The sequence below is a fragment of the Trachurus trachurus genome (genome assembly GCF_905171665.1).
Source record: "Trachurus trachurus genome assembly, chromosome: 9".
NCBI lineage: Eukaryota > Metazoa > Chordata > Actinopteri > Carangiformes > Carangidae > Trachurus > Trachurus trachurus.
Window position 1 is genome coordinate 16,466,961 of NC_139895.1, and position 13,640 is coordinate 16,480,600.

Here is a 13,640-nt window from a genome sequence, read left to right on the forward strand (position 1 = left end):
GGATGTTTTAAATCAGCTGATAAGATAGCATCTGAGTTATCAGTAACATTTTACTGACATTTAAATTCTTCTGTTGAGATAAAAAAAAAAGTGAATTGTGTGCCATATCTGGTCATCTTTCATTGGTATGGCTAGGCTCAATATAAGCTAATATTAAATATGGAAAACAATGGTTGGTCTGGTCCAAATAGTCTCTGAGTAATTATGAGAAGTGCAAAACGATGTTGCAGAGATTCCAATCCAACGTAGCAAACGTTGCTAGTCCTAGACATCACTGCACACTTTCAGAGCACTTGCTGATCTCAGAGCTGGGTTTTTTTTTGGCAGAAGGGGGATCTTTACTATATTAGGCAGGTTGTCATGATGTTATGGCTGATTGGTATATGGTTCAGGTTGTGGTTTTGTTCATACTGAGTGAAGTGTGAATTTTCTATAACCGACTTTGTTCTTACTGACTGAACCCTCTTGGACTCTGCACACCGCCCCGAGGGGCCGATCATGTCCTTGTAGCATCGGCATTGAATAGGCTAATGTTGTTATCACAGATTTGGCCCCTGCAGTACTAAAGTGCTTCATACTCACACTCTTTCTTTCAGACTGATGGCTGTATTAGCGACTGGACACAAAAAGAGCAGGAGGAAAACACTAAAGCCTTACAGAACATCACACTGGTACGTCTCATTTTTTTAAAATTTTATCTTCAGAAAAATTGGGCATGCATAATTGCATTGTGATTTAATGTTTCACAGAGCATATAATATCCAGAGGACAGATTAGATTAAAATCCCCATTAGAGAAATTCATCGGAGCTTTGATGGTAATCACATCCTACAGGAACAAGTGCAAGGTTAACCATGAGAATAAGAAACAGCATATGCAATAGAGCTGCTTCACATTAAGACAGATACAGCAGATAAACTGCTGGTTATAAACTAACCACACAAACCTACCACACAATCAGAGATAGACATTTTTATGTACCCAATTGATTGAAAATACAACTCGAAATACTACAGAGCTTTAGAGGTGTGGAATTTTTTTACTGAGCTGCAATTTTGATGAATATTTATCATCTTATTCTCAATAAAAAATGAACAGTTGGTTCACAGTTATAACCAAAACATTCACCACTGGCACCAATGAAGTTTTGGTAAGGTGTTTGGTGAATCCGAACGGGGAAGCAAGGCTCGGCCCAGGTTGTGTCCTGACTGGGAAAGTCGTTGATCAGTGGAAAGAATAATTTGCTGAACTCAGCCGACACGTCATCCGTGAAGGAGGCAGAGTCTGAAACTCAGGGGACGTCTTATCCACAACCCTAGTGCAGATCACTGAGTAGCGAAGCTCTCAATTTACTCGTCAATTTTTGCTCCAACCTTCACCTATGTGTCATGAGCTTTGGGTAGTGACTGAAAGAAGAGAGACTCCAGATGAAAGCGGCTGAAATGGGTTTTCCTCCGTAGGGTGACTCAGCTCAGCCCCAGAGACAGAGTGAGGAGCTCAGACATCCAGGGGAGTTTAGAGTAGAGCTGCTGCTCCTTTGCGTCGAGGAACCAGACAAGGCTGTTTGGCATCTGATAAGTTATGCTTCCTGGCAGCCTCCGTTTAGAGGTCTCATGGGAATGCCCAAGTGGGAAGAGACCCCGGGGCAGCGGTTTTCTCTCTGGCCTGGAAATGCCTCGGGATGCCCCAAGAAGAAGAGCTGCTGGAGAGAGATGTTTGAAACTCTCTGCTTTACCTACCCAACCCCAGATAAGCAGGAAAAAATGGATGGATAAATCAGCACTGAAAGTTTTAAGGATAATAACTTATACATTTCTGTCTTTCTTTCATTATGTGTACATGTCAGAGAGCAGGGAGCAGCTCCATTAATCTGTGATTCATTGTGTTGCCTTCTTTTCGCTGACAGGATGAAATGCAGGCGTCTGCTGAGTTTCTGTGGAGCGCTCCTCTCCAGGCCCAGAGCCGGCTGTCCAGGGAGAAGGAGCTGGGCCGGAAGTCTCCAGTCCGGCTGATGCAGCCCGGATCCAGCCAGCTCTTCGCCGGCCCCAACCAGCTGCTCCAGGACTGCCTCCAAAAATCGCTTAAATCCCTCCCCATCGCCCACCAGCCCTCCCCCGCCTCCGGCGACCACTCGGGCATCGGAGCCACCCATCACACCTCTCTCAATGCACTGCATCACACTTTCTTTCAGCCCTGCGACGCCGAACACCTCAACCACCCATACTTTGCTCATCACTTCCACCACCATCCCGGCCACCACCTCAGATCTAGCTCGGGGCACCACACCTGCCCCGGCTTCCTGCACCACCGGGACTCTGCAAAACCGCAGGCGTCCGTCAAGCTCTCCTCCAGATCTTCCTCCTACGAGAAATCCTACATCTTGTCGAAGTCTGCGTCCTCTTCCAAAGCGGCATCTCCCTTGGCCTCCCCGCGCCCATCGCCACATCCCTCGCCATGTCCCTCCCCCTGCCCCTCCCTCATCACACCTGCTGCTCCACCCTGTAGTCCCGACCCCCACTGCTCACCTGCCCTGCCTCAGAAAGTTATGGCAACCGACATGAACTGGTTGTCCGCAGACTCCAGACCACAGCAAAGAGGTATGAAAGTATGCAGCAGCACATGTCCGTATTTGTATCGTTTGTGCAAAACCCATGTTTTAACCCGGTTTTAAACTAAATTGGCAACTACACATGTACCACTACGCATATGGTGCCATATACCCAGCTGTGTATCTGGCAGCAGAGTTAGTATGTGGAGCCAGCGCACAATATTTCAGCTTTGATCCCAACATCCTGAAAGAAAATTGGGTTACATATTGTACATTAAGTACTTTTACACAAGATAAGACAAACTGGATTTTCTCATTAACAGATTTATTTCCAAACATTCAATTTTCCTTCCTTTGATAGGTGTTAGGCCACTGTCAGTGAATTCAACACCTCCTGCAGATTGTTCACATTAAAAGGCTAATGAGGAACCTTTGACCAGCAAAAGCTTATTTATTTATTTATCTTTTGATCTATATTTTTTATTGTACAACTGCACAGAAACTATTTTCTCTGGCACTCTTGTGGAAGGTAACTAATCACATTTATTTACATATTTTACATAGATAATCTCTTAAACATATGTTTTTCAAGCACAAATTTTTGAACTCAAGGCAGCTGGTTTGCATCAACAGTAAATAACAATAACATCAGTGAGAGCACATCTCTTGCTTTCTGCAAAGCAGCATCATACTCAGCTCAGGGCACAATCCAAGACCAGACCTGACCCCAGTTGCTCTGCATATATTTACTGCTCCATAAACTAAGACGACAATGTCACATCCAGGGGCCACGCTGTCCCAGCTGTCAGACAGTGGCCAGACCCTGAGTGAGGACAGCGGGGTGGATATAGCCGAGGCAGGAGGCCTCAGTAAGGACGGCAGCCCTCGACCCAGCAAGAACCAGAGGCGCCATCTTGAACAGCCAGGGGCCCAGTTCTACCCTACTTCAGGGGCCGTCAGACAAGTGAGTGTGTCACGCTGTCGTAACCACTTAAACACATCAGTTGATTGGTCATGGTCGCATTGTGCTGAGGTCACAAATGGAACTAATAAATGTGTGAGTAGTTTATCATGAGTTTGTGAATTCAACATACTGGGACTTCCTTAATTGCATTTACTTCATGGAGTGAAGCTATGCAAAGACATTTTACATCATAGCCTATTAACTGCAGATACAACAGTGTGATTAACGATTATGAGTGATAATTTGCTGTCTCATAACAGTGAACTATGGTGATTATCAAACCTATTCACAATGTTCCCACCATCTCTACACACTGTTTTAAGACAAGCTACCCTCAGCATTCAGTTCACTGACTTCACCTTTCTGAAACAGTCATATTTGAAGTAACAGCAGCTGATCATTATTATTACATTACTGGCTGGCTATCTTACCACTGGAGTGTTCATTGTGTAGATAAAGAGAAATCTGAACTGCAATTTAATGCAGTTCATGCTGCAACAGTCATGGTGCTACACTTTGTTTCTGTCACATGCTGCGATGTTGAACTTTTTCTGTTGTTTCTCTTTTTCCAATTTTGTCTGGTCTCGATCTGAAGACTAACTTTCTGATCTAAAGATAAACTTAATATCAGTATCTCTGACCTCTCCCAGCAGACACCAGTGCCAGAAGCCACTGCTACCTTGGTACGAGTGGTGAAGAATGCCAGCACCCTCGGCATTGCTATTGAAGGTGGAGCCAATACACGCCAACCTATGCCACGCATAGTCACCATTCAGGTGAGACGGTATCCTAGTAGTGTTTGGCTGAAATTTGGTTAGAAGCTACACATGATGAAGATTTACTGTCTTCACCGTACAAGGCCTAGGTTTTTACCTACCCTACCCTACATATACAGTACCTGATCATAGGCTTATTAGCATTCTGAGACAATCCACATCCTCCTGTTGATATTTCCTTTTAATGCCACTCACATTTTATGGCATAAAAATGTTCAAAGGTGTGAGGATGAGAGGCACTAATATTAGATACAGATGTAATAAGTTACAGCTTCATCTCAGCAGAATCCAGCCTCTCAAACTCCAACCCAGACTAATGTATGATGTAGGGCATCATTGACTGAGCTGTGATTTATCTGGGATCATAACACTGATCCCACTCACCAATGTCTGTAAAGACACTCAACCCTTAAAGGGCATTTCCAGTCATAATCAATGTTTATCTCAGATATCAGGTCACCTATGATCAGTCCATTTCACACCATCCATACTCTACTCCCAACTGCAGCGTGTGGACGTTTATATTCGTTTTTGTTCAAGAATCTATCGTTTTTTCAATGTTCATTAATGGGCTTTGGACTAATTTTAAAATTGTTCTGTGGTTGCAAATACTGTCCTTTTGGGCTGTATCTGTTAAAATCTTATATAGAAGGACATATAAATCCTAGCAGTGCAAAGACTTCTGACTTTAGTTTGACTTTAGTTAGACTTGTTGTATGAAACTGCACACATGTATTCTCTGTCTGAATATGTTCTGCCTTTTCTCCTTCTGTACTGACAGAAAGGAGGCTCAGCTTATAGCTGCGAGAAGCTGAAGGTGGGCCTGGTCATCCTAGAGGTCAATGGCACCTCTCTTAGAGGTCAGGAGCATAAGGACGCCGCCCGTATCATTGCAGAGGCCTTCAAGTCCAAAGAGAAGGACTACATTGACTTTCTGGTGATTGAGCCAGGACTCTGATATGAAGATTTTGGACTTCATGCAGCTAAGAAGACACCATTTTACTGCTTGAGGGAACCATATGAACTCAATCATAATATATACATCATGGCCCTCATTTTAATCTAATGTTACATTCTTTGCACTCTCAGTCTTGAGTTATCCTTTGTATGAAACATGAAAATGTCATATGATATCTGAGTCACTCTGGAAGGAGGGAGGATAATTTATGTTCATCACAATTAATCAAATCAAATCAAGTTTGATTACTCTAATTTTCATTACAGAGGTACCCAGTAAAATGCCGCAATACTGTAAGTGTATATGAAGTGAGTCTGGTCCAATCACAACCACCAAGTGAACAGTTTAGCCACATTGTGACTTTCTAAATACATAAATTAATAAATCCAACATATTCTCATTAGGTTAATAAGAAATGTAATTCATTCACAGCTACATTTCCTGCTAAACATATTTCCTTTATGAACAAAAAACAGCAGATAGAGCGCTCATGTGGGTTCGTTGCAGAAATAGTATCCAGGAAGGTAGTTTTTGGTCGGGATATGCAATCAGACTGGAACAAAACGGGATCCAAGGCAACTCTTCTCTGGTACAAAAAATTAAAAAGCCTTTATTGAAAGGCTAGGCTAACATTAAAAATACCAACATGTTTCGGCTTCATCAGGGCATATTTCCTTCATGATTTACATATATCGTTTATCACATTATATAGTTTCTGATAGACAGAGAAAATGAACCAATGTAAAGACCAAATAAGGCCTGTTATGTTAACATGTCAAACCTGTGGCTGTGGACTGACGGGGACTGAAGACAATTATTAAGGCTGTGGATGAAAGTGCACCTATTGTATGTGGCTCCATTTCATAATGTAAGTGGGTCCACACAACCTAATTTGCAAACAGGTTAGCAAGAAACACGGCTTAAGTTTACTTATAACATCATATGAAGTAGTATAATAATAGACAGAAAATGTAAATGTACTGGAGAATTTTATTCTTTAGAATTCTAATGTTCACTGAGTGTAGGATGTTTCTACAGTATATCAGTCCTGTCTGCTCAGAAATGACATTTATATTCATATATTTATTTCGTTGAAGAAGTTGCCATGACAACTTAATGAGGACATGTTGCTCAATTGTGTTGATTCTGGGCAACTGAGCAAAACAGTTGTTGTGAAACTGTTCTGTTTAGACTCAGAGCACAGTTAGGGAAACAGGGCTTTGGTCTAATACAGAAAAAGTTCACAGTGACTTCACAAACAAGACGTTTCTTTACATTTAACCGAACCGCCGTCTTTCCCATTAAATGCGCCTCTGTTGTACACAGGACCATGGGAGTGAACACACATCACTGCTCTTCATAAATGTAGCGCTTCATTTGTTTTTCAATTAGAAATACATCATCTCCAGTATACAGGCTGGTCTATATGAAACTTCATCCAAACATACAGATGAGATAATGGGGGTCTTGTATGATTGATAATATCATTATCCTGCTCTCTATGGGATGCTAACGAGATGAATCAGGGAAACACTGCTCAGATTGTTGTAATTAAACTGTGAAGAACAGAACAGAGGACAGATATACCAAATAAGAAATGACAGAGTAAAGAGCGGCACTTATTTTCCATTAAAAAAAAGAAAAAGAAAAATATTACCATAATAAAATCAAAATGAATAGGTCCACCTAGCCCAGACTTAAGCAGCCTACTGTGAAGGACTTACCATTTCAACTCCATATAAGATAACAGCTGACATGGCTAAGATAGGTACAGTAGCTTAAATACTTTGAAATATTCAGTGCAGTCAATACTAAACAAAAACATGGCGTGCATGATCAGAAATCTCCCTGTGATAGACCTTTAATTTAACAGGTCAGGTTACCGTGATTCTGTTTCAATTTGTTTTAGGGGTGAAGCTATAATATTTGCACAAATAGTGCAAAACAAATCAAACTTGAAAACTAGAGAATAAGGACTCTTGGAGATGAGTTCTGGGTTCTGTCAGTGTCTCAGTGGTTCAGCCTCAGTGAAGTTTGACAGTAGACGTTTTGTCTTAGCAACTCTTGATCTCATTGTAGGCCTCTATGCAGGCAGTTGATGCGAAATAAAACTTTAATGCGTTTGTTTTTATAAAATACCATAAGAATAGGCGGGCATTTGCAGGATGGCTCTTTCTCAAAAAGAAATAGTGATAATAATTAAAAAGTTCCAAAACTTGGTTTTGACTGGGGTTATAGAAATAAAAGATGCATGGAGATGAACGGCCAAAACAGCAAGATAGCAAAAGCTGCAGCTAAGAGCATGGCTCAGGGTATTGGCTATGAGCCGTGGCTAAGCATTGGTAATGGGCATTGCCAACAGCACAGGGCTGAGAGCTCAGTGAAGAGCGAAGTGGAGCTAAGCTAAGGGGCATGGGATGTGATCAGCAGTATTATTCCTGGTGCACGTTTCAGAGGTGTTATTTATCTTCTCCTTTGTTTCAGCTTAGAAAAGAGTAAATTTCCATGACACTTCTAAACTGTTTAATCTAAAGTTTATGAGATAAACTTACACATCTGCCCTCTACCATGACTATAAAGTGTTAAGGAAGCAACATATAATCCAAATGGCACTTAAAATGACAGAAATTAACAATTCAAAAGTGGGTTTCATCAGGCCTCAATTCAAGCATAATACTTGTTGTGAACTGATGAAGAACACAAGCTGTCACTAAATCAAAAGTCTTAAAGTCCCTTGATTATAATGATAATGCTACAGTATGTAGTCTGTTGTGTAAAGGATGCTGATTGTATGGTCACATGAAAGATGTTCATTCTAAGATGTTATAGGATATTGCCGTCTAGATTATAGAAATACAGGAATTTATTTAAATACATGTAAAAAACAACATGCACGTTACAGAATTGTTAAATATTTAATTTTATATTCCTCTCAGATCTGTGTGTGCTGGTCACCACTCAGGACTGGAATGTGGGTTTTAGTTTATGGCTCCATCTAAAGAGGGGAAGGGGGAGACTGTAGATTGTGTGTGCTTTAAGGGCAGAGAGTTCAGAATATAGACCTTAGCGACAATCAGTGTTTTTGTTGTTACTTTTTCTACATAAATAATTATCAAATGTCAATACACAATTTTTTTTCATTACAAACTGGAGATTTGGTTTGTTTTCTCCAATTTGTCTGATGTCCATTCGTTTTAAAAAAAGAACGGTGTCCAGCAGAGTTTCTGAAAGTCTCTTGTTTTAAAGACTAAAGTGGTGCGGACGGCAGAAGGAAATGTAGCAGAAGTGATGTGCTTTAAAACTAAAATGCAGAAGTATACCTAGCCTTAATGGCTTGGAGTGCCCCTTTAAAAGCATTTACTGTATATTTGATTTATCTGACTCTGTTTCAACAGAGGCCAAACAAATTGTTTTCTATTATATCCACAGTATACAATTTTTTTCATAATCAAATTTGAACCCGCACTCAGGACAATCTAAAAATACACTAAGCTAATTCAGCAGAAGCGCAGTGCAGCATCTGTTGAGAGGGATGTAAATCACATGTCCAGCTTGTATTTGGACTGTTTCTTTCAAAACACATAGGCTATTTGTTCCACATAACCCAAGATTTATTTTTTAATCATAGCCATAATCCAAAGTAATACACTCGGGCCAACTAGATAATTATCAATATTTGCTTAGAGAAATGCAAACATGTGCTTGTTTTTCTAATGAATATCATCTAATCATCATCATGTAATTTCCATTTTACAGTTGTGTTATATTATTATCATCATTATTATTATTATTATTATTATTATTATTATTATATACCCTATTTGTCAGATATCTGAAAAGGAATATTGGAACATAAATTCAAAACACATGCACTCTCATGCCTGCATCGAACGAATGCCCTGCAGTAGGTCCTCCCTTTATGAGAATCATAAAGTCCTTGAACCTGTTTGAAAGTGGTGCTGATTTATCAACATGCTCTTAAACGTCACATGACGCACGCCGTAGGACGATAGTTATATTTTTGCAGTCAAATGATATAATCCCACTTCACTGAGATAGTACTAGAGAAATGTAGGAGTTTAGTGATAAAATGTAATGCAACACTAAATAGTCTGGATCAAGGATATATGTTGGTGAGAATACTGTTTTAATGATGTGTTAAAGACTAGGTTTTTTTGTTTTTTCATTTTGTGAATGCAAATATTTTAGCAATATAGCTTATACAGATGAGACTGTGCACAGATTTATAGAGCTGTATGTACAGTAAGTGGTGAGAGGCTGGAGCATTTTGTTAAATACAGTTATGTAACCTCCTTTGTGGCTGATGTAACTGCTAATGTCTCTTGTGTGTTTCCCTAGCACAGCTGTCTCAGCACAAAAATATCCTTCAGAACAAATCACTTATTCTTGTATATGGTTCTCTTTTTTTTAACAGCTGGAAGAATGAAATATGCCCAAATAATCCCCAGACGCAATAAAAAAAGGTCTGATCAAAGTAATCCTCACATCTCATGTTGCATACTTGGTGAAACAAGCAGAATTTTAAATCTGTTCAGGTGTGTAGTACTCTAGCTAGTATCAGCAGTGTACAGTGGCTGGTGAAGGCAAACACGTGGCAACAGTTTAAAACACTTGACACATTTGGAGGGCCGAGGTACATATTATTCAGTATATAAGCTACTGTAATGCTAGTGCTAATGCATTTTCTATTACTCTTTTACAGTATTGTAAAAACTATGGCCAAATCTAAAACCTTTTACGTCATCTCTTCTTTCTCTCCACATTCTTATTCATCTGGTCCAAGGTCAAAGGTCAAATGTCTAGTCATAGGTCTGGCCTGCAGCATTTTGTCTGTTGCAGTTTGTGATGTTCATGGTATTTCTCTTGGCTTTCTGCCGCAAATTTCCATTTTTATTAATTATATTTTTTCTGTCTCTTCTTTTTGAATCTACGTCGCTTTTGAATTTGCAGGTTGTCTCCTATTAGAAATGTTCTGGGCTGTTGCAGCGTCTTTGCTCTTGTCAGCCAGGGTTGTACTTAAGACAAGAGGAGTTATTCTTTAATGTGTTGTATTTTTAAAGGGTAAGTATTTTTTTTCTCAGACAAATAGAGCCTGCGCCATAAACCAATCATGTGTGTCCTACACACACATGTTGCTAGTGTCTCCTCAGATGAAATCTGATTAACATAAACACTTGGAAGGGGGGAAATGGGTCTCATGCCAGACTTTTATTTCTTCAATGCCCTCCACTCATGGATGTGCTTTCACTGCTTTTATTTATCCTCTACACAAGTATAGTATTATGTCAAAGCAGGTGTGAGAACAGGAGTATGGAGATGACAATTACATTTAGTCGGCTCCAGGACAATGAGATCAGCCATTTGTTAAATGGACTGAAAAATGTGTTAAGTGACTGACTGATTTAAAGACTCTTTCGGAAACATAACTGCAAATGTAAAATGATCATGATCATTGATCACTACATACATAGCTTTGCTTCACGTAAACAGTAGCTGAAGGTAATTGGGTGGGTGGAAATGTAAAAACTGAAACAGTGGAATTCCCTTTAGTTATATTTGACAAGATGTTGTGGTTATATAAGCTTGTTTGTATTCACATAGCAGAGGTGGACATGAGTTCACCTGCTCTGCGGTTTCTATAGTGTTGAAGTGACTCACATCCTCTACTCTTCTCTGCTTGCACACTGGATGAATAAATTGAGTTTGTGCCAGATTGGCAGTAGAGCTTTATTCTGAAAGGAAATGTAATGTCTCTCTAATGCTTGAGCCTTAGTCAGAGTAGTATTCACTGGACGCTCACTTTTCTCACTTCCCTGGTTTGTTCTCTTTTTAGTTTGTCATATAAAAACCAAATGCAGCTTTCGAGGGAAATGACTCTAAAAATAGTCACAGTTGAGTCCACATGTTTCAAGAGCCTTGTCATCTCCTGCTTTCAATCAGCAGCTGGAAATGGCTCCCTCCAGTGATGTATATAATAATTACAGCTGAAACTTTGTAATGTGTAATGTAGTAGGCTACTGTAACCAGGTAAGTCACACTGAACCTCTAGGCTGGGTTGACCTTGGTTGCTAAAACCATCTCCTGCCCACTGTGGCAGAAGGCCTTTACAGTCTTATGGCTATTGCTTCTACAATCTTAATAATCTATAGATTTATTGTTAAGACAAATTGTTATTTGAAACATTTACAGTATTTATGGGGTGCTGAATTTAGTTTAGTTTCATCGCTGATATTTTGAGTATTTAGCTCACTGTTCTCACATTTAGCTACTTTTTGTAAAACAACAACTGCTATAAATGTCTATACATAAAACATAAATCTAAAGCTAAATGTGAGAAAAGTGAGCTTAATACACACAATATATCAGCGATGTAACTGTAGCCTAACCAAAATGTTACATTCAGCATCCCATAAGTCCCAAGTATTCCTGTGCAACCATTATGATTTAGAGGCCAGATTTTGGATTTATTGGACAGGTAATGCAATGTTTTCTCCTTTATTCTTTCCCTTGTTCCCCTTGTGGTTTGTGGATGCTGTTACTCAACAGCTGTCAGTGGTTCTGCAACAACCCTGTTCCAGATGTCTGGGTACTTCATGCTGCCCTTAAGGCTTCTGAACCACAATTGTGAGGTGACCTTAGGACTGTCTGTGAACAAACTTTGAATCCAAATAGGACTAAAGATTCATTTGTGGCCAGTTGATTAAAACTCAGTGCAAACTGAATAGATATTGACTGAGTCACTTCTTTTATGCAACACATTTTTTTTGTCTTGTTTGAAAGTGTCTCGCTGACTAATATCTGACATTTTGAAAGTTTATCAAATCAATTTACAAGTTAACACTCTTTTTCAAACTTGAACATTTTTAGAAAAAGTTTTTTTGGCCAATGATTCATTCTGAGCGGAGAGAAGACAATGAAGCAATTGACACACAAAGATATTATTTTGACAGTCTTAATCTCTCTTTCCAGCTCACAAGGTTTTAGTGTCATGAATCACTGAACCCTGTGAATCAAACCACATTTCAGTCAGATGTTCAACTATCCCTTCATAAAATGAGTACAAGTAATGGACAATGTGTAGAATTTTTGCAGTGTTTTTAAAAGTATGGTTTTGTTTAATAACAAATAAATAAATAATAAAATTGCACCACTACAGTTGTTTTATCTGCAGTTTACTGTATCACATGAATGTAAATAATGTATGTTATTGCTGAGCTTACAGGGTGGAGAGCTGACTTCAACTAAATCTAAATGATGGAAGCTTAACACACACAACCTGCAGCAAGTATGTTTCATGTATGGACATGAAAACACATATTTAACATTTGATATTTTGCATATTGACTTTTCTCTTCACAGAGGTTAGGGTTAGGATCACTGGTTACAGAAAAGCACTATACAACAATAAGCAATGACAAAATTGATGGTAAAACACGGAGAGCTGACAGGAACCTGAATCTCTAAAGGACAAAACTACAATGTCAGAAACATTGGTGATTATTAAGACGATGCACGAGAGACTATTAAACTACGCTGTATAATTATCTTCAAATGCTTCATCTACAGCTACAAATATCATCAGAGTACATTGGCATTTTCAAGGTCAGACACGTGACTGTGACTCTGGTTATTTGTACAGTGTAATATGGTTGCTACAGTGAGGCGCTACAGACATGGCATGGAGCAACACAATAAATGAAGAAAGTGGTGTGTTGGTGTTAGTGAGATAACAACAGAAGCGAAAATGTCTCAGATCCATGAGTTTGTTCCAATATAACTGTGAAGCAGTGGATTATTGTCTAAATAAACTCTATACTCTCCTGAATCTCATCCAATCATTTAAACTGATTCACACACATTACTCTACTACGGAAACCAAGAGTGGTCATTCTTGCAAACATCCTTTAATCTCAAGATAACACAAGGTCTTCATCCTGAGATAACAGTTAATTATCCTGTTACCTGGAGATAACAAAGTTTGCTTTTTCTTTTTTATTATCCTATTTCTCAGGTGTGATAAGAAAACTAGGGATGGTGCATTGATTACAGTCAGAGAATATTTCATTCAAAGGCAGGAAACACACTGCGCCTTTTCACACAAGCTCATTTTCACATCTGCCCTCGTCAGCTAACGAGTTACTAAGGATCACTGAGCAGTACTGTGACTTCATGTAGTGAACGAGGCTCAGTCATAATTGTTTTCTCCTGATAAAATCTCATAACCTCAAGATAATGAGTTGTATTGAGATAAAGGAATACAAATATTTACAAGCATGCCCCCTCTGGGCTTCCATAGATTCCCATAGAAAGTCATCCCACAATTCACACTGTCTAATATTAATAACCAAAAAAAACAACCTTTCATCAACATCA

At 39.3% G+C, this 13,640-nt stretch overlaps 1 protein-coding gene across 1 annotated transcript in view; it reads left to right on the top strand.

The window, feature by feature from the left end:
- Positions 1-5,246, top strand: part of whrnb (whirlin b) — a gene marked incomplete at both ends in the record, with an annotated part of 35,053 nt that extends 29,807 nt beyond the window's left edge. The window contains 4 exons of the mRNA XM_083978665.1: positions 1,907-2,597; positions 3,334-3,518; positions 4,166-4,288; positions 5,070-5,246. Of these exons, the coding sequence (XP_083834791.1) occupies positions 1,907-2,597; positions 3,334-3,518; positions 4,166-4,288; positions 5,070-5,246 (1,176 nt within the window). The remainder of the gene's footprint in view (positions 1-1,906; positions 2,598-3,333; positions 3,519-4,165; positions 4,289-5,069) is intronic.
- Positions 5,247-13,640: the final 8,394 nt, after the last annotated feature.